At 36.5% G+C, this 20274-nt stretch overlaps 1 protein-coding gene across 1 annotated transcript in view; it reads right to left on the bottom strand.

Moving 5' to 3' along the window:
• Positions 1 to 8539: 8539 nt before the first annotated feature.
• The window catches only part of LOC107190108 (protein phosphatase PHLPP-like protein), a 116097-nt gene continuing 104362 nt past the window's right edge, over positions 8540 to 20274 (bottom strand). Inside the window, exons 7-16 of the mRNA XM_015578841.1 lie at positions 14332 to 14479; positions 13160 to 13285; positions 12908 to 13061; positions 12771 to 12831; positions 11885 to 12139; positions 11593 to 11802; positions 10858 to 11295; positions 9423 to 10262; positions 9089 to 9329; positions 8540 to 8998 (exon numbers count right to left, since the gene is read on the bottom strand). Coding sequence (XP_015434327.1) covers positions 8540 to 8998; positions 9089 to 9329; positions 9423 to 10262; positions 10858 to 11295; positions 11593 to 11802; positions 11885 to 12139; positions 12771 to 12831; positions 12908 to 13061; positions 13160 to 13285; positions 14332 to 14479 — 2932 coding nt within the window. The remainder of the gene's footprint in view (positions 8999 to 9088; positions 9330 to 9422; positions 10263 to 10857; positions 11296 to 11592; positions 11803 to 11884; positions 12140 to 12770; positions 12832 to 12907; positions 13062 to 13159; positions 13286 to 14331; positions 14480 to 20274) is intronic.

Genomic DNA, 20274 nt, shown 5'->3' on the forward strand with positions numbered 1-20274 from the left:
TGTAAAACTATCGACTTCTAAGAAACTAAGAGTGATTCTGATAAAGCTGACACGTTAATTTTGAGGTTCAAAGATAAAAAAAAAAAGAATTTACACCGTAATGATATTGGTAGTGAATTTTGATAACAGTTTCTTGTACATAAATGTACTGAGCTGTTAGTAAGATGCAAATCACCTTGCACTGTAATTGTCTTGCGGTCGCCATATAATTAAATTCTGCACGTAAGACTGTGCAGCTAGGCGATAAAAGGCAATTACACAGTGTTGAGCGTTTTTGTTTTATTCTGTGCAAAATTATTCGGTCTACTCGCCGTTTAATAGAAAAAGTTCCAGGTCTCATCGAATTATTTAATAATCCGTTTCAATCTATTTAATTCGACGCGGTGCTAATCTATTTAGTTCGATCCGGTGAATCACTGAATCCTCCGACACCGTACACTTTTACGTAACCGTGAAAATCTGGTCCAACGTTGTTACGTCACACCTGAAATTTTTTTTCTCACACAAATGCCACTGCAAGTATTTATAAACACAGAACACCTATTTGCAACCCTTATTAGTCGTTTAAACTGTTTTTTCTGAGAATTACGTAATTCGGCAAGTGTCAAAAGTTAGACTGCCAGGAAATTTTAGAACGCGTTTTGTAACGGTTCGTTTGAAAATAGTCTACTTTACGATTCAATGTGCTCGATATTTTATACCAATATTCGAACGTTGTGGTTATAATTTGCATCGTGTACATTTTGTAGACATTACAGGTGCATGATTCTGAAGTTGTTCGGGGCATTGTAATCTCACGTGTTAATACTTACAATTAGTTCTCTTGGAATTTATCGTACCACGAAGTCACGTTTGTTGATCGTCCACCCGATAAAACCATGGGTGATCACGTGTGTGAGATTGCAATACATAGGTATTCGTATTAGGAATACTATATACGTTTATACATTTAATAAAAAAAGGTATCTCAAGAATAACGTAAAAATATTTTTAAAAAATGAACATTAACTTATAACAAGGAATGCAACTATTTTATTGTATTTAAAAAAATACTTCAATCATACGATGTTACTTATAATAATGAACAAATTTTTTAAATAAATAATTTTGCTTCTACTTTTGATTTTTTGTGTAAGTCTCAGTGTATGTAAATGCAAATCAGTGGAGTGGTTTCTATTTTTTAAATACAAGTATTCCAAAATAGAATTGCATTCAGATGAATAAATACGTTTAACGTTTCTCACTTGGACGTTGTTCAATGTTTTCTTCAGTGTTCCTCAACCTCTGTTGATTATGTTATTCGATTAGTACTATACTATAGGAATCATATTCGTTAAGTTCATTTATTAACTTTCGCCGATACTTTGATGAAATGCACATTTCTTCATTGTCAAATTCACTACTTCCCATGATACTTTTTTAAATAAATCATTGAATCTGTTCTCTTGAAATAAACTTTATAAACTGAAAATCTGAGCCAATGAATTTAGATCATTTTGAAGCTGAATGATCTATTTGAAAGTACAGTATTTCCTCCTTACAATGCCGCCTTGTTTACTTCGTTGATTACGTTTCTAGATTTATACATTTATTCACCATATAAATCAGCTCTTTGATTCTGTCCTTCAAAAAGAACAGGAAAAATCTCTTCATTCATTTAAAAAACTCCCTCTGTACACATCCGCTTTGTCAATTTTATATTCTACCTTCTTTTCCTTCAGTTTCAACGCATACGAGAGAGAATAACAACAAGATAGAACCGGACTGCAGAATCATATCTAAAAATGCTCTATATAAACACGCCACTAGTCTGAAGTAATGCGACTATAAAGAGGGAATACTGTACTTCCGTTGTATTTGGAATTTTCTGTTTGCAATGTCTTTACAATTAATTTTTGTATGCCATATGCATAGTGCCTGCTTTAATTTTTAACGTAGTCTTCACAAACTATAATAAATCATAAGATTTATGATTAAAAGTAAAGTAAATTCGTTGTTCCCGTATGTTTTATAGAACTAAGGAATCTGTCGAAAAATCACGCGCAAATATTCATGTCACACACGATATAATACAGGTATCTACAGCATTAATTCCCATATGTTCATCCGTTACAATATTTCGCGACATAAACAAACGCAATCGATTGAATTTGATTCGCAGAATTATTTTTAATTCGTCCAACGTAAACAGACATCTACATCAATCACTTCACGTGCAAATTCGGACTGGCGTAAAGCGACAGTTATTGCAACGATATAAATATTGGAAATCCCTTCATTTTTCCATACACACATACTTTATTTGTTAGATACACTCGATAGGCAAACCCCGACAAATCTCTACTAGTATTTGAAGCAAATTATTAAGTAAATTAATGTTCTCGACAAACATCGTAAAGTCAGTATTAACACTTACTTTCAACGTCAACACTGTAAAATGATTGTTTGCAGCCATCAAAATAGCGAGTGGACGCGTCACGTGTGAACTTTGGTAAATCACCCTAGCTGTGTCGTAAAACATTATGCGTATGCATAAAATGAGCAACACGTGGTCGAACTCTGCCATCATTAAAGTATATTTACCAGTATCTTTAAACGCGAAATATCACCTGTATTTTATGTAAGAAGATACATGTTACTGTAATTTGCACAACTAACTATAATGACTTTAATTTATTTCATACTTCTTTGCATAGGTATGAATCTTCATTTAGTCCGTCAAAAAGCTTCACTGAATACGTGCACAAGAAGTATTCCTGTAAGTTTTTACTAAAGGTTAACAATCAACGTCCAATAAACAATTGGAGAGCAGACAATCGTATTTAACAGCACTTTTATCTAGTGTATGCAATATCTGTAATATTTTTCGTCCTGACAGTCTATAAAAAAATTTTACGCTCCACTACGAAGCATAATAATGACCCTCTGCAACAGTCGTGCTGCGTTGCTTATCGACCTGTTCAGATCGAAGATATATGTACGTACACAGCGGTTAACAAAGGCATTAATAATACACTTAAGAAAACAAAACTAAGGCACGCTGATGTTATATTGTTCCATTGTTCTATCATTACTGATACACGTGTCAATTACACGTCTAACTGCGCACTATTAATATTTTTCAATACCCTTGAACTTTCGAACACAATTCATAATTTATCTATCAATAAATATCGAACGTGTTTCCGTTTGTTTTTCATTTCAGTATATAATTAATGAATATTCTCTAATTGTACGGTTGATTAACTTTTCATCAATTGATATCGATAAAAATTCCATTTTTACTACCATGAAAATAGTAAATATTATTTCCAGCCATTTACTCTAACTTTTACTGTTAATATATGACGTGCAATGAATTTTTATATGTATATGGTATTACGCTTCGTTTCATGTCACGTGGTATGTTCTTTTCCGGAAGTACGTATGCGTCATAGTCGTATGTAATATCGCCATATCACTACATTCAACCTGAGAATAAAACGTGCATTTTTTTTTTTATATTGTTGTTGGTTTGTTTCAAAAGTTCTGCGTGCAGCGTTACAATCGTGCTTGCGCAATATCTGCACGTGATGAAAGAGTACACTCTCTTAGCGCGATACACATGTACACGTTGTTCCATGGCTAGCGTGGCAATTATATGAAATTACTGTGTTGCAAACAAGCGCAATACCATTGAATCATATTTTACCTTCATTGTGGTCCGAAGGTAATAATAACACGTTACAGAAAAGATCAGACCTTTTTTTTTTTGTTTACAGTCCTTTTCTTAGTGTACTTCAACATGTACATTTGTTAATCTTGAGATTGCCATTGTACTTCCACCAATGTTTCTAACTGAATCACGACCTGACGATCACATACAAAAGATATTTTACAACTGTGCGAAGGATAATATTTCCTGTTACAGCGAAGTGAACAGAGTAGAATTTTATGGTCGTTCGTCAAACATATGCTTTTACGGAACAAATTCGTGATATCAAATAAACCATTTTTTGAATATAAGATAACAATAACAGTTACTTGTTACGTACATCAAATCAAAATGATAATGTTTTGACAGTCTTACTTTTATCAACGTGATTAATTATGTAACGAACGAAAAACAAAAGCATTTTGTGGAACACTTTCTAAGCAATTAATCCGAATAAATTGTTACGGAACCAAGTGTGACGCTATGGTCAGTTGAGTAAAGGAAAAGTTGTTTGCCTCGATCAGCTGTGCCTATTTATCGAGCACATAGTATGTACATATATTCTACGAAAAGAGAACGCGAGGTTCAAGTTCAAAGTCCGTGATAGAAATTTGGACTCCCATCTCAAATTTCAAAAATCATCGTCTAGAAATCTTCGTTTGCGTCACGTGTTTACGAATTCAATTTCTAACTAGTTGAAAATGTTCTAAATTTCACAGAAGAACGAGTAGTAAGTCAGATTTCCAAAATACTTGAACTCGCGTTGTTTGATTTCGGTTACTTGAATCGAGACGCAGCGTATTTCTTCGAAAAACATTCAGACCAATTGTTATTTTTCGACGTGTTCCCGGGCAGGCCTTTCAAAAGTCCTCGGAGAAAACACTTGTTCGGTTCAAACTTTCAAACGATAAACACACAGTTGTGAAACGATATAAAATCAAAGGGCAAACGAGATATCGAGTTGAAAACTAATTTTTTGCTTTTATGAATGTAAGCAGCTAGACAGATAGTTTTATCTGGTTCTTTGATTGATGAAGCGAACGAAACTCATAATCGGTCAATTAACACGCTCTTTTCACAGCGTATCTGCAATAATTGTAACGTTACTATGATAATCCGATGCAGCGTTCGTTGAGTCAGTTGTGGACTTTCGATTTACCCTAAAAGGATGGACTTATTTCGATTCCGTTACGGTTTCACATATGTAATAAAAAAGAACCAGATATACAAGAGAAACGTGAACATCTACACTTTCATTTTTAAATTCATCTTTTTCATTAGGTATGTATCTGTCAGATCAACCATGATCTCCGGAGGGTTAACACTGGTTAACACTAACTAAAGTATGAGGTTGCACAATGCTACTTGGTTGGCTTTCATTTTATATAAGATCGAAGGCCTTGATCTTAGTAACTCTTCGAAAATTACGGTATATTTCAAGTTTAGAAAATAAGTATCAAAGTTTCAGAAGAGAGTTGAACACACCTTAAAAACCAAATCGACGCGATTGTAAAATATAACACGTATAAAAAAGTAATTAATTTTCGTGTCAATGTTATCATTGATAGTAATAATGTGTTGTACTACTCACTATTTTTAGATTTCGACACGTACACGAAATCAAGCTCTTCTTCTGGTGGGTATCATAGCAGACTAGCTACAAATAGCGGGCACACAGTGTTTCACCGAGGAATGATATAAACACGTGCACACATCGCGACGACATAAAAATTCTTGCAACTGGTGAAAGCACAAATCACGAGTAAACAGTTACAAGTAAAAGAAAGAGACGAGTATCGCAAAAGTATGTACAACAACACGTCCTCCGTCGATGAAGAAATACTACTGACTGTCGGGTGTCGAGTTTCAATCAGGTTATGTGAACGATGTGAATCCGTCAAGTCCCAGCCCCCCCCCCCCACTTTTCTTTTCCTCTTGTGGTACTTACGCACGTGACTCCCCGGATACGTTCGCGTTTATGAAAGCTCGTGTGCATGTCTCTATATGTATATGTAAGAACGTCACTCAATTCGTGTATCACACGCGTTTTACGTAAAATCAACATGTTATGCACCCTTTTGCAATTATCTTTTTTGCTTCTGATGTAGAAAATTATTACAATTTCACAAAAATATAAAGCAGAGCATTTCACACACAATTCTTTCCTATTTTTGTAATTAGTACTCTGAAATAATTAGACATGATATTACAGTGAATGTTAATAAATATTTATGTTGTCACTATACTAATAATTGTAAAAATTCTGGTACTTTTGCACTGGCAAACACGATTTTTATCTTTCGCTGTTGAATGATCATTTGAAGATTGAGCGTTTACGTAATCTTAATAAGTAGATCAAGATTAAGTGTTGCTTCGATTTTATCTATAAAACTTTGATGTTTGGAAATGTTTGTTATCTGATTATTGATTTCATTTCAAGCGTTTGAAGGAGCTTCTCGCGTTAGTAGATACCTATGTAATTGGACGCGTAAACAATGGATTAAACGTGTATGCGAATATCATGTACGTGTACATAATATACACTTAGTGTACCTAACGTTTTGCTCGAGCAAAATTTCTATATGTCCATATTGTTTGAGAAATGTCACTGAAGGCAATAATAATTCAATTTAAAAAAGCATTGGATAAAAATTAATACAATTTATATCACTCCTTGTTATACATGCAATGCTCAATTTTTGTTATCTTTCCGCCTGCCATCTTCTAGAATGGAATTATACAAAATTATACATCTCAAAAGTGATTGTCTCGAAAACCATTATGCGTGATGGTGAAACACGTATTGATCATTTAGGACTTGGGATATCAAAAACAGTAGAACGCCCGAGATTGCACAATCTGTGAATTATACAATAGGCTGAAAATACACCGGCAGACTATGTTACTGGTGTTGGGGGTGTGTCTCAATGAATTACTTTGCATAATAAAGTCATTATTTTTTGTAAGCAACACTTGCAGTGTGTTTTATTAAACGTGTTTAATAATTTCATAATGACTTTTCAATTGGATAATTGATAATGCTCTCCCTGTTCATAATTAATTTATCATCCGAATTATTTTTAATAATGAGAATTGTATATTTGATATATACGAAGCAATGAAAAATAATAAAAAAACGATGCCAACACGATTCTGTATTTCCTTTTTAATTATACCGTTCCAGAAGAAGTTGATATTTATGTTAGAAACACACGAATTTAGAATTTATAATCCAGTAAATAAATGTATAACGACATGTTTAAATGCGTTAACTTACATCCTTAAGAGTCACATATTCATTGAGATCATCAAAGAGAATCAATCGTTTGCGTGAAATTTCATTCTTGATTCTCTTAGTGTTCATCTTAATGCGGAAAAATACATTGCTACAGATTATGTTGTAAGGCGACCATTCCATCGTGCAGTCCATGCAGACAGATTAATGACAGGTCGAAAGAAAGTACCGCTACCCCCACCCACTTTACCCCCACGGATCTCTATTAATTGGCTCGTAGGCGATTTGGTAAAAAAAAGTCCGTTGCGATAGAGGAATGGATAGTTTAATGCTGCTCGACAAATAAGATAATGCTTATCAAGGCCTCCGTTAAGACAGTAGATGGCGGAAAAACAGAGATAAGAAATGATGTTTGAGACTACGTGTTTGTTAATGAAAAACATTCAAATTGGCTAAGCGATGTACTGTTTCGGGTCACCGAAACGAGATGTCGATCAAAAAATTTAAATTCCCTACATATTCGATAGTTTTTCCGTAAAATACTGAAATCTCGCTGTCAATTGTTTATTACGTAGCTTCAGGTACAAAAATCGCCATTTTGCTCCGGTACAAAAATATATTTTCGTGAGTGAATGGTGCACGTGAAATCGACTCCCCGGCTGTTTATAACCTGTGTATTTTTATGTTTCTTTTTTAATATAAATACTATGTGAATTCACTATAAATACTTACATATAAAATTCAGTTAAAATATAGCTGAGCACGTAGGAGGGATCGAACATTCGAAAAACAATCTTTGTTTCGAAATTATTTCGAAATCAATTTCTTGAACTTACTATACGCAATCAAGTGCTCTGTACAAATAGTGTGAGATCGTCTTGTTTGTTACACGAATAGAATGACACAAGTCGTACCAATATTTAGTTCATAGTTTGGCTTCACGATAACTTATCTTGATCGGTTCTTTCGACTACATATATGTATATTTACATTTTAGGTCACGTGTATTCTAAAGTATAATACTTGATGTTTATGTACAAGAGTGTTCTGAACTAATGTATCTCGATTTCGTCAAAATTTTTGAAAAAAATAATTATAGCAATATTTACACTTACATTTCGTATTTTGTATCTAGTAATTTCTTCACTACAAAGTCTTATACTCCGTATAAGACTGTAGGGAGGCAATATACTTTTATATGGTAGATACATAAACATTAATTGTACATCATTGGCAATAACTCGATCATTTTCGATGAAAAAACAGTTATTTCAATCGCTTCTATAACGCAAGCGACTGAATAACTACAGAACCGTATGGATTCCTTTCACTGCATGTACTCGTGCTGTAAAATTGTTTAAATTTCATGACGAATGATAATCGTTGCGCGACAACAAAATTATTTTTTCCCCGTTTGGTTATAGATCCTCGATTTCTAAGCCGATCACAAAGGCGAAAGGTTTGTTTCATCATTTCTGACAACTTCAGTTCCTCTGGAAATATAGAACAGAATTGTCGGTGGCTTCGGTATTACCCGTTAATACCGATAACGTATAACTTTCAACATCGTATCACAATTTCAAAACCCCAATATGACGTGTTGTTCCGCGTCACAGCTCGGTTGTGGCTACCCCCCAGTACTGTTGCATCCGCGTCGCGTCCTGTTCCAGCGAGTCTAATCCGTTTCTTTCCTGAATGACGGCGAAATCGTATTCGAGATTATACGGCATCAGCCTTTGCAGGCTACCGAAGTAAGCCGCATTCGGACCGCCGTTCAGTAATCTCCTGCCGCTACCGAACCGTACGATAGGCGGCCGCGGAAGGGAGGGATTAAAGGATCTCGCGCTCCCGAATCTCTTCGATAGAAAAGGCAAATTGCCTCCTAATTGAGGCGTGGATCTCGATTGACCCCGGCGCAATGGGGTCCTCGATAAAGTGTCCAATTCCTTGTCGAATAAGAGCTGGGTATTCTGCTCGAGCATGTACTCCCAGCAACGGAACTGCTCCTCGCTTAATGCGCCAGACCTTTCAGAGACGGTGTCTTCTTGGGCCCCGTGGCAGGTCGGTATCTATGGAAAGTAATTCAAACTTTTCATGAAATCTCCCGATATTCAATACCCCGTCGGTTTACATACTTTTTTTTTCATATTCTGTTTTACCTTTCTCCCTCCATTTTCATGCACCAAGACACTTTGTCGAGCTTTGTTCGTGGCCCTGGAAGCGGCGCTTCCAGCCCAGACTCGGCCGGATGGATGTCTCGATTTGAACGTACTGTCGCTGGCCTGATCGGATTGACCGCTTGGCGAGCTCCTATCGTCTTTGTACGGTGGACTCTCATTCTCTTGCGCAGGTCGGCGGTTCTTGAAGAATCTGCCTGACCCATTGTGAGCTTTGTTAGTCCTGTACCGAAAGCTTTTTATCAGTATACGAAGTTTTGTCGCAAATTACTTGCAGTCTGAAATGGACTAAAAGTGACGACGATCTTTTGTTCACCTGTTCACGATGCTTTTCAACACGCCGTTCAAGTAATAACCCTCGTTCGCGTGACAACAGCAAGGTCCTGGTGGTTTGTGTGCGGCCGGTGGCACGCAACAGGGGCAAGGACAAGCCCCCTCCGTGTGACCCCTATTCTTTCCAACCGCATGCCTCAATTCTCTCATCAGCTGATCCAAATCGCCTTGATTCGGTCCGGTTAATCGAACCACCACGATGCTCAGATTATCCTCCGCGCCATAAGCCTGCGCCAGGTCTTGCAACCTTTTCGCGGCTAGAACGGGACTGGCCTCGGCTCTGGCTTCTCGAACGGCTTCCTGTATACTTAACACCTCCCACAATCGTCGGTTCGCGATTATCACGAATTCATCGTCGTCCTCCAGATCGACTTCCTCGAAGGTCGGGTCGGGCACCACCAGAGGGAACATGGCAGCGTTCCCCAGCTGATTTGTGACTGGAACTTTCTTGGGCGGGGCCAGGGTCAACGGACCAGCCGCTCTGCAAAGGACCGCCTTCGCGTCCCCGGATGAGGCCACCTTCAATGAGTATCTTGTCGGTGCTTTAGGGTAGCCTTGTTGGGATTGAAGTCTGACAATGTGCACCAGAGTCGCGTCAACACCGTACTTCTGACCCTTTTCTTTCAGCTCTCTGTGAGCCGAGAGCAGCGTGTATTTTAAGTACTCCTTCGACGTCTCCCGGACGGTTCGCTCTTCCAACAGGAGGCGGGGTATCATTTCTTGAAGGGCACTGGGCGCTTCTTGATTCGAGCCACCGTCGAATATACCGAACAGACCTTCCACGTTGCAGAACGACGGCATTCTGACTTGCGAGACGTATAATCTGCAGATGGGAATGTACGGATATAGAGCATTCGGCAGAGTTCTGTGCGTCTAAAGTGTACGGACTTAAGAAATTTTATGATCATGTACTCTGTACAGGGTGTCCCACCTAACGTGAGCACCTTCAGTATTTCACTTGCTTTTGATTTGCAAGAAAATTAATTTTAATAAATGCTCAAGACGATGGCCATAACGTCTATACATTTTTGCAGTAATTCCTCTAGCGTAGTTATTTTATTAATTCGATTTTTCGTACTCAAGGTCACATGAATGTCACACTATTATAGGTTATTGGATTGGTTTTCATCTCAACTATTATGCTACGCTGATAAAACAGTATCTAGTTTCATTTAAAAAAACATTGATGATTTTAAAATTCCGAAAAATATGACCTTGAGAAAATGTTTTGCCTACCATTAGATTTGCCCCCTCGAGCCATATATTTGTGCCATTTGACATTTTCCCTAGCATATGATGCTCAAGTTAGGTGGGACACTCTGTGTACGACTCACATAATGGTGAATACGGTGTAGATTTTTTAAATTAAACTATTAATAGGTAATTAGTATAAATTATTGATCAATAGGGGCTTCTACCTTTCCCTAGAACCTGCCGTTTCCGAAAATCCCAGTCTCCATGGCTGTTCGGCACCCTTCTCCGCGGAAACAATCTCCTGCTGATGAGGGTGAGAGGGCAGGCTCGGTCTATTTTGTCCTGACACATCGACTAACGATATCGGACGTTGGGAACGGTAGACTTGGAATTGTCGAGGATCCACGTGGAGTCTCGAATTGCAGGAGATGTCCAGAAACTGCAGTTGAGGTGGCACTAATGTCGCCAGGTTCACCCTGTCCAATTGATTATGGGCTAAATCCAACACCTGAACAGAGTTCGTCCATTTAGCTTTTAGAAGCCTGTTAGAATGAACGCGTAGCACACGTAAATGACGTAAATTAGCTACGTTGTCCGGCAGGTACTGAAGTCGATTCCCGGATAATACTAATTCTTCCAGGTCACTCCACGAAGCCGTGCAGCTAGAAGTGAATATACTTATTACAAGTCACTACTCAGAAATAAATAATAAACAATTCTGAAATTTGATTAATAATAATACTAGCCCGAAATCAATCTACACGTATGAAGAAGTGTGAACATTCCTTTAAATTTGTATGTAAGAATCGATATGGAATATTTTCAAATAATAACTCGTATGTACTTATTCAAATACGTCACAAATATTGTTGTTCACTACTTGTGCACGCCATTATAAATCATGTGGTACTAAAAAAAAAATTGACAAATGGTGATTGATTTTAAAGATGTCCAAGTACCTTTCTGGAAGAGTATCTAATGTGTTGTATGCAATATGAAGAATTCGCAGGGACGTTAATTTTGCAAGAGCGTCCAAAGCGGTGTCCGTTAAACAATTCGCAGTGAGGTACAATTTCTCCAAACTGTGGTTGCCCTGTCGGCTTTTACTTCCGTCCACCGGGGCGGGAAGTTCCGACAATCGGTTGTTGGAGAGATTTAGAACCTTCATTCTGAGGAAGTGTCTTGTAAGTACATCATTGTTTTCTTTCATTTTGCCGATAATTCATTCGAATAATGAAATTGTTTGCGTACTTTTCGGTGTTGGAGAAGAAACTCGCTGGCAACGCGGTCAACGCATTGTCTTGCAGTGTCAGATGAACGATGTTCAACGGTTTCCTAGGCGGTGGAAGGGCTTGTAGCCTATTGTGGGGTAGATGAAGGACCTCTAGCCTCGACGGCTGCGTTAGCAGCCTGTCTGGGAGGGCAGTCAGGGCATTGTGAGAGGCGAAAAGGGCACGTAATACCGGTAGATCCGGCGTCCATTCTGGAAGGGCATCCAAGTTGTTACTGAAACAAATTTGTATTTCATGTTATATATAATATACAAGAATATAAAGGATATATAAGATTAATTAAGTCACCATACGAGATTAATTTAGTGAAGTAACACAAAAAAAATCAAAATACCTATAATTATATGAAATACTCTATACATATACAAGGGTGTTTTCTTTCTTTAGCATCAATTGCATTTAGAACAATTATAAAATAAATGGTTAAGAAATATCTTTTTTTAACTGAAATAATTCTTATTAGGTACTTCTATGCCTCCATACAAACACCCACAAAGCTCATTTTGATCGGTTTGTTAGTTCAACAGTTATGGTTTCTGGAAAACAGGTTGACACTATATTTCAAGCAGCTCTAAAATCAACAATTTCAAAAAATTTTCCAAATTCCTTCGATATACGTTTATATATCACTAAAGACTGCAATATATCTATGTGTCAACAAAATTCGAAATATTACTCCAGAAAGTGTCTCATTTCACGTGGAATGCCCCTATCGAAAACAACGAAGATACTTGAAAAATATGAATTAACGTGATTACTCTGGGTACAATCATTAAGAAAATGAAGATACATTCAAGTATTAGACGATAAGATATTGTTTTATCGATTCATTATTTTTTACTTACTATGAAACATCAAGGTGTTCAAGATTCACTGGCACAGGTTCTATGGTCAATTTTTTTAATTCTGTAAAAATAAATATTATCTTACAATATTTTGTTATCGATGTTAGTACAGGTTCAAAGAGTAAAGAAGAACTTACTGTTATTTCCGGCAATAAGCGAAATTAGGTTCCTACCGCATACAGTGAGTTCTGTTAAAATATTTCGCGCGCAACGAATGCTTCTCAATTCTTGAAGAGCACTGATGTCCAATTTCTCAATGCTATTTTCACTCACGTCTAGATGCGTTAAATTCTTGATTAAAGAGGAAATAGAAACGGCAATGGTCAATAATTGTTACTTTAAAAATTCGAATATAAAGATACATTTGTTATAGAATTTTGTGTACTTACTCCATAATTTCCTAGAATAATGTTTCCTTTTAACTGATTATTTCGTAGGTTGACTTTATATAAATTATTCTGACTGGTTTTTTCATCTTTGAAGCCTTTACTATGATCGGGCTTCGGCAAAACATCCTAAAAGCATTATTAATTGTTATTGAGCCAAATAAACAATTTCAATGGTTAACATATCGAAACAGGTATTAATTGGACTAAATAATGAGAATTACGCGTGACACGTATAACTTTTCATGTTATCAGTAATATAATCTTTAAGCTTCTGACCGACTTTGATTAGTTATTGTTAATATATTTTTGTATATTTCATTAATAAGCATTTATAAAAAATATACGAAAGTCTAATGTGTGTCAGAATTTAAAAATTATATGCCCGTGGCGAACAGTTCAATAGGTACGTTCCAGACTCATGACTGTTTTATCAGACGGCCGCTATGTGGCTTCGAGGTTGATGCCGTTCTCGAAAGAAACGTTACCCCGAAGATACATATAACTACGTTCGAAAGCTTGACTAGTCACTCTGGTTTCCCTTCAAAACACGCATAAATCTTTCGCCTTTTACTAAAGATTTCCGTGGAGGGGAACAATTGATGAGTCTATGAAATAATTTTTTGTGTACCCGGCGCAAGCTGGGTCATTATGAAATGAAAACAAAATATTTTTACAGGATAAAAAGAACTTCGGATTAAAATGAACAGTTTCGAAGTTCTACGATTAATAAATAATTGGTTATCTTTGTTAGACAATTAAAAATTTATGCAGTTTCTTTTCTGCTAATAGTTTTGTATCCACGCCAATTGAAATTTATCGATCCATTATAAATTTCACGGAACAATTTGTTTTTTACTTATCTCTCGGTGTTGACAAACAATTGTTATTTTTCCACTTTCTATGAGAGAATAATACATATATGACGATTTAACCTACGATTTCAAACGAACTTTTATATTTTTAGTATCAGAAATCAATCGGCACGTTGGAATAATGTGTTGAATTCTTTTGAATCAGCTGATGTCGAGTAATTGTCAGATTCATTAGCCTGGAACCACGTTTCTAGCAACGTCTATTACTTCATCCCGTCACTGTTCACGGTAACAGTACCTCTGAGCGAATTTGAAATTACAAAATACTTAATAATTTCATGAAATGCATCGCCAACGTACCGTTAGCGCGAGGGCTCGCATGTTGAAGAAAGACGGCAGACTGCTGAGGCAATTTCCAGCCAAGGAAATATTTCTCAAGTTCCTCAGCTCGCCGAGCTCGTGCGGTAGGTCCTTGATTCCATTACGATCCAAGATTAACTCTTTCAAGCTATAAAGAATAAATAAACCTGTTACCATCAATGATTTTCACTTAATATTGAAATAAACTTATAAGAATGTAATACTACATTTCTTCACTTTGTCTAACGGTAACTGTCACAATCATGAAGAGAAAATTCTATACAATATACTGAATTAATGAATTATTCCTAGTAAAATAAAATATACAAATTTTGTACCTACGTATCTGAAAAGTAAAATTCACAAAAGAAATCTTTTTAAAAAACTAACATTTGCATGAAACAAGATTTGTCAGGATATTTATTGATTTAACTTACTGCAATTTAAAAAGACAGTGAATTGAAGTTAACTTGACTAACTGTATACAGTAAAATATAATAAGATTATTTCAAGGATTTAGATAATTATATTATGGTAAATTATTTTCGACGAAAATTTCACATACATATAAATGTAACTAAATCCTAAAGGATCCCAAAGTTTTATAACAGAGTCTTTAAATTAAAATTTACAAACTGACGTTTGATGTAATCTGTATCACGTGTCATGTGAGTGTAATACTTTCGATCAGCTTTTTCTCTTTGTTTAAACTCATGGTCTGGCATCGTTGATTTATAAAAATTCCAGCCATTCTAACCGGCCATTCATCATAAATTGCGCCGCACTTCCGGCTTCGGGGTCGATCAAATATATCCTGATAAATTAGCATTACAGTTACGGCGGAGCGTGGTTTAACGTGAATGCACGTTGCACCCTCGCTGCACGGACAAACGAATCGGTGAACCTAAACGAACGGGGCCGCCCACAGGATGTGCACTTGAGTAGAAAGTTTCAAATTATGGTGAAAACCTTCCTCTGCTTGTAAACATCTGTGTCATCGGACGGACTTTCAGTTTTTAAAGTAAAATCGAAATCGTTGAGCGATAAGGCAGATGGACTGTGTGGCAGTTAAATGGCAGTGTGCTTTTTAACAGATTGACCACAACCTACTTAATTCACAAATGAGACTAATCATCACAAATCACATTAATATCCTTTCTCAATCTATTAGGTGTATTAATACATAATTAATTAACTTTTGGGAAATACAATGTTTACTTTATTGAAAATTAAGAGCTAATACAGTTTTAGCGATATTTGTCCCTGTTCTTAAACAGTCACCGCCATCTTTAAAGAAGAAAAGGGCGGGAGGGTGTTTTAAATTCAAACTATGTCACAAATTTATTGAAAGCAAAAAATGTGGGTTATTTATTGGTACACCTAAAATACAGAAGCACCAAATGAAAGTTAGACGTCAGAGTTCTCTAATCACATTCGTACTTAGGAGTATCCAGAAGTTTCTACAGGGACTTATTGAAAGGAATTAAAGTTATGATACTCTAGAATTACGATGATTATTCAGTACTAGATAGCACTACATTGGACGAACTGTTCCGTTATACTACTGTATTTTATTTTAAGTTGTGGTATATATCATGGAACTAAAATTTGGGTCTCCATAAAATGTTTTCCACTATAATTATTTCCCAAAAGTTATTGAAATTCTAAAAACCCGTAATCTAGAAAAAATGTCATCTGCAATTTGTTAGTAGTAAATGGTAATACTATCAACAGATGTTGTGTATTATTTTAAAATCAATGAAGCAAAGAATATTGCAAAAAAAGTCATGGTTGTATTTTATTTAAGATCATTTATATGAGTTTGTAATTGTACTCAAACTTTAACCCTCGGATGACGAACGTGGGTCACTCGAGATCCAAACTTTAAACCCACACTGCGTGGCATAACTCTAAAACCACCCTACAATTTTTAATCTTCATACATATATTGTTTAAATAAAAATGAACCAAGTATGCTATGTTTGAAATCGTGTTGAAGAATAATGTTTCTCTGGAAAAGGATAGATTATATTCCCTAGAAATAAAGTGGTTCGTGTTTATTTTAATAAGACATAATTATTGAAAACATTAGGGTGGTTTTATAGCTACGCCACTCATTGTATTCTAAAAAGCAGGCTACAAATCTGTACGACGTATTTATATGTGATTTCGATATGAGTCAGAAATGATACAGCTTTGCCTTCCACAGATCCATTTTCCCAAGATTAATTAAATCATTCCGCATCGCCCGAAAAAAACTTCAATCCAGATTCTACTCTTCATTCCGCCACTGCATAACGATGCCATTGTGCTCCTTTACATAGACTTAGATCTCTCAAGCTCGCACTTGTTTCCAGAACACGCAGCTATGTACTTCTCACCTCCTACAAACGCCATTCCTTGTTCCTCAGCCGCCACTGTTTTAAGCAGGGAGGACGCCTCTGAAGATCTCGAGTATCCACTCGACTATCCTGAGAAGCTTTTTATCCAAGACACTTCATCCTCAAGGAAATTTTCTTTGCATTTTTCAGCCGTTCGTAATGTATTAAAATATTCACCGACTTCAGTGAATATCGTCCCCGTCCACTCTGTCGGTACACCTTGCTCGAACATCCATCCACAGTGTTGACAATATCTTCAGAGTATAATTGTAGATAACGGAAGAACACCAGTATCGACGAATCTTTCACAAATAACAATATCCAATTCCGCGTCTAAATTGTACTATCCAAGAACTGTATTCACCGAACGTTTTCTCAAAAAAATATCGAAGATTATTTTCTTCGACCCTTCGAGTTTCAAGTCTTCGAATGTTTCGAACACTTCAACGAAACCCTTTTAACGGTTTAAAATCAAATATGGATTTCGAGGTTAATTAATATAAAATGGTTTCTTTCACTGACATGTCGGGAATCAGGAAAGTATTTCGAATTGCCTCGAGGACGCACGCCGGTAAATGTTGAAGGTGGTGTACGCTCGCGTGAGTTCTTCAGGGGACTAAAACGTACGCCGCCAGGCGAATCGTGTTCGAGCTACTACTCCTGATCCAAAGGAGGAAAGAAGGGAGGCCAAGGATGGCTGACCAGTCTGACGTAACAGAACAGACGGATTAGCTCTTCTGGCACTCGAATGCGAACCGGGACTATGTTAATTCCTTGTGTCCCGGCCTGGTTGTCTACCAGCAACCAGTGACTGGTTAACGCTTGGTTGTTCGGTGATATGTCGGCCCAGTTACGCTACAGAACCCCCAAAGATTCTACAGGAGCTTCTGCTCCTCCGGAGAATCGTGGGCGTGAAGATGAACGTCAGAGCAAACTGAAGTTCGGACTAAGTCTTATTCAATGGGGATGACGATGAATACATTGGAATCGTAACTTACAGGGACATTAATGCACTGGATATTATTGTATTAGTAAAAATAATACATATTTCATTGGATAACATAAATTTCAGGTGGAAGTAACAAGACCTAGGCGCCGCCATATTGGTTCCGCCATATTGGTTCCGCCATATTGGCTATTGATCAACGTTTCAAAAATTCTAGAATTCTTTTCACACGATTATTTTTGATCCTGTTTAACGAAGTGTCTACACATTTTATGATCTTGAAGCGATACAAGAGATCTTCCAGATTTTATCGTAAACAGGTTAAATTCTTGGCTCATCAAGGTTATCCCAAAAGATTTTTTATGGACATTTCATTGGATCTCATACTTTCGACTGAGATATAGATGTATCTAGGCATCTAGATCGCCATAAGGTTCTAATTTCAATATTCTTACTCCACAGCGAACGTTTTGTCAAAACCCATTTATAGATTCACTGTCCTGAGGGGGTTAAAGGTGACAGCGTTGGTGTTCTTTCGCGTGTTCACGCTCTTTGTAGAAGAAACTATGTTTCACTGGTTGGTTTCTTGCATTGCACGCATTTCGTTGATAAAAGGAGTTCAATGATAAGGATCTTCCAAATGACACATCTTTCGAGAGGTTTTTCTTCCAGACTTGGGAAACTCGACACTGTTAGACTCTTTTTTAAAATTCCCGTGTAACTACAGCCTGAAGGAGACAGTACTGAATATTTCAGATAATTCTTCAGGGAACCAAAGACTGGGGTGCTTTAGAATACTTTTTGGTTACGATACTTCTCCGCCGTCTCGCTCGAGCTCGTTCCAAAGACTTTTAACATTAATTGGTTATAAAGACAGGAGTCGTTCGTCTCCGTGCAAAATAATAGAAGCTTCCCTTTTTTTTAAAGATTCCACTTCTGTATGTAGTTTACCAGAGACCCCATTAGTATTTTAAACTATTCTTTTGTCTTGTTAGAAGGACCGGGAGAACAATGCGGAAAGTAGCTGATCCTTTCGTGACTCTTCAGTTTGAACTTTCTATGCGGAACGAAGTATCCGCGCATTTGTGTAGGACGTTAAGATATTGTACATTCATATTGTGCTGGCAGTTGACATTTTCAATTAAAATTTATAAAGTTTTTGTATTCTGCTATGAACACTGAATAATCGATATGTTACTATTTATGCCAAATATTGTGCTGGCATGGAAATAGTAAAATAGTTTTCAGTTCTACATCATTTATGTTACTAGATTTAATAATTAATACAATAATTTAATTTTCCTTCGGTAAATCTGCATTAAATCTCTAAAAGCATTATTTTTTTTTACATTCTTTTCCATTGGAGTTTGGTGTTCATTTAGCGCATATAGTGTGTACGCTGCATTGAAGATGTACGTAATAGAATTATAAAAATTCTTCTTTCTCTTATAATTAATGTAAGTTTGTCTACGTCGAAGAGGAAGTATTCGTCATAATAAATAATACTTCCTTACGTGTTTTAAACGCATATGATTATGCATGTTTTCCAACGATTAAAGTGAATGTAATCTTAATCATCTTCGTTTTAATGGTAATTCATCAGAAACTTTCGTATTTTCGAGGAATAAGAAACTCGGTTATTCAATCCACATTTTGTCCGTAATTCAAAGTGTATAGTTTATTGGGCTACTTTAGCGGCCTCCAATTAAACATTGCCAATTACTGCAGCCGCGATCGTTTCCTCCTTTAATCAGAAACATTTAATTCGTTCCGAAAGCTCATTAAAATTTCCATTGAGGTCGAGCTTTCTTAAGTCTTTTGTATGAATACGGAACAATTACTTTATTCCTTCGTTAAGCGATAGAAAGATTCATTGTTGGTCTAAGCTCTGTACGTGATTTATAATTAATATCGATAAATGATATTAACAATACACGATCGTGACAGTGTAAATAAATTAACAAAGAATATTTATTTACAATAAAGACTTACCATTACAAATGAAGACGAAGGAAAGGAATATTGATTTCAGCATTAACTGTGACAGTTAACAAAGAAAGTATACAACCATTTATGAACTATTACGAAGTAGTATCATAAATAGATCGTCATTGAATAATAGTAACGATATGTGTTCGTGACGCTGTGGATAACTTCATCAAAGAATATTCATTAATTTATTAATTAAAGACGAAGAAACGTAACATTTATTTCAACGTCACGTGTGATGGTCAACCACAAAAAGAAATCCTGCTATTCACGCTACCCGTAGAAAGATACGATCAGAACTAACATGAAGGAGTATTATAAATGCAAGGTCAGACAGAGCAATTAGTACCTTCGCCCTTAATTAATGGCACGTGCACGCAGGTGAATCGTCCCCCCTGCAACGCGTGCACTTTTCACAACGGCGTAATCGCCTTAGACCTGCGTCGTCGTTTACTTCCAACGTATCTGTTTTCCATCCAAGTCTTCGCCCGCCAATTGCATCGGGCGCACTTACGCGGGCTGGATGTTAACTTACAAACAAATTCAATTTTCCGCGAAAAGCACCGTGAATTACGACAATGTTCTCGGTAAGACGTTGCTACGTACACGGTACCTCCTTTTATGAAA

This window comes from Dufourea novaeangliae, unplaced genomic scaffold, assembly GCF_001272555.1.
Source record: "Dufourea novaeangliae isolate 0120121106 unplaced genomic scaffold, ASM127255v1 scaffold172, whole genome shotgun sequence".
In the NCBI taxonomy this organism is placed as follows: Eukaryota; Metazoa; Arthropoda; class Insecta; order Hymenoptera; family Halictidae; genus Dufourea; species Dufourea novaeangliae.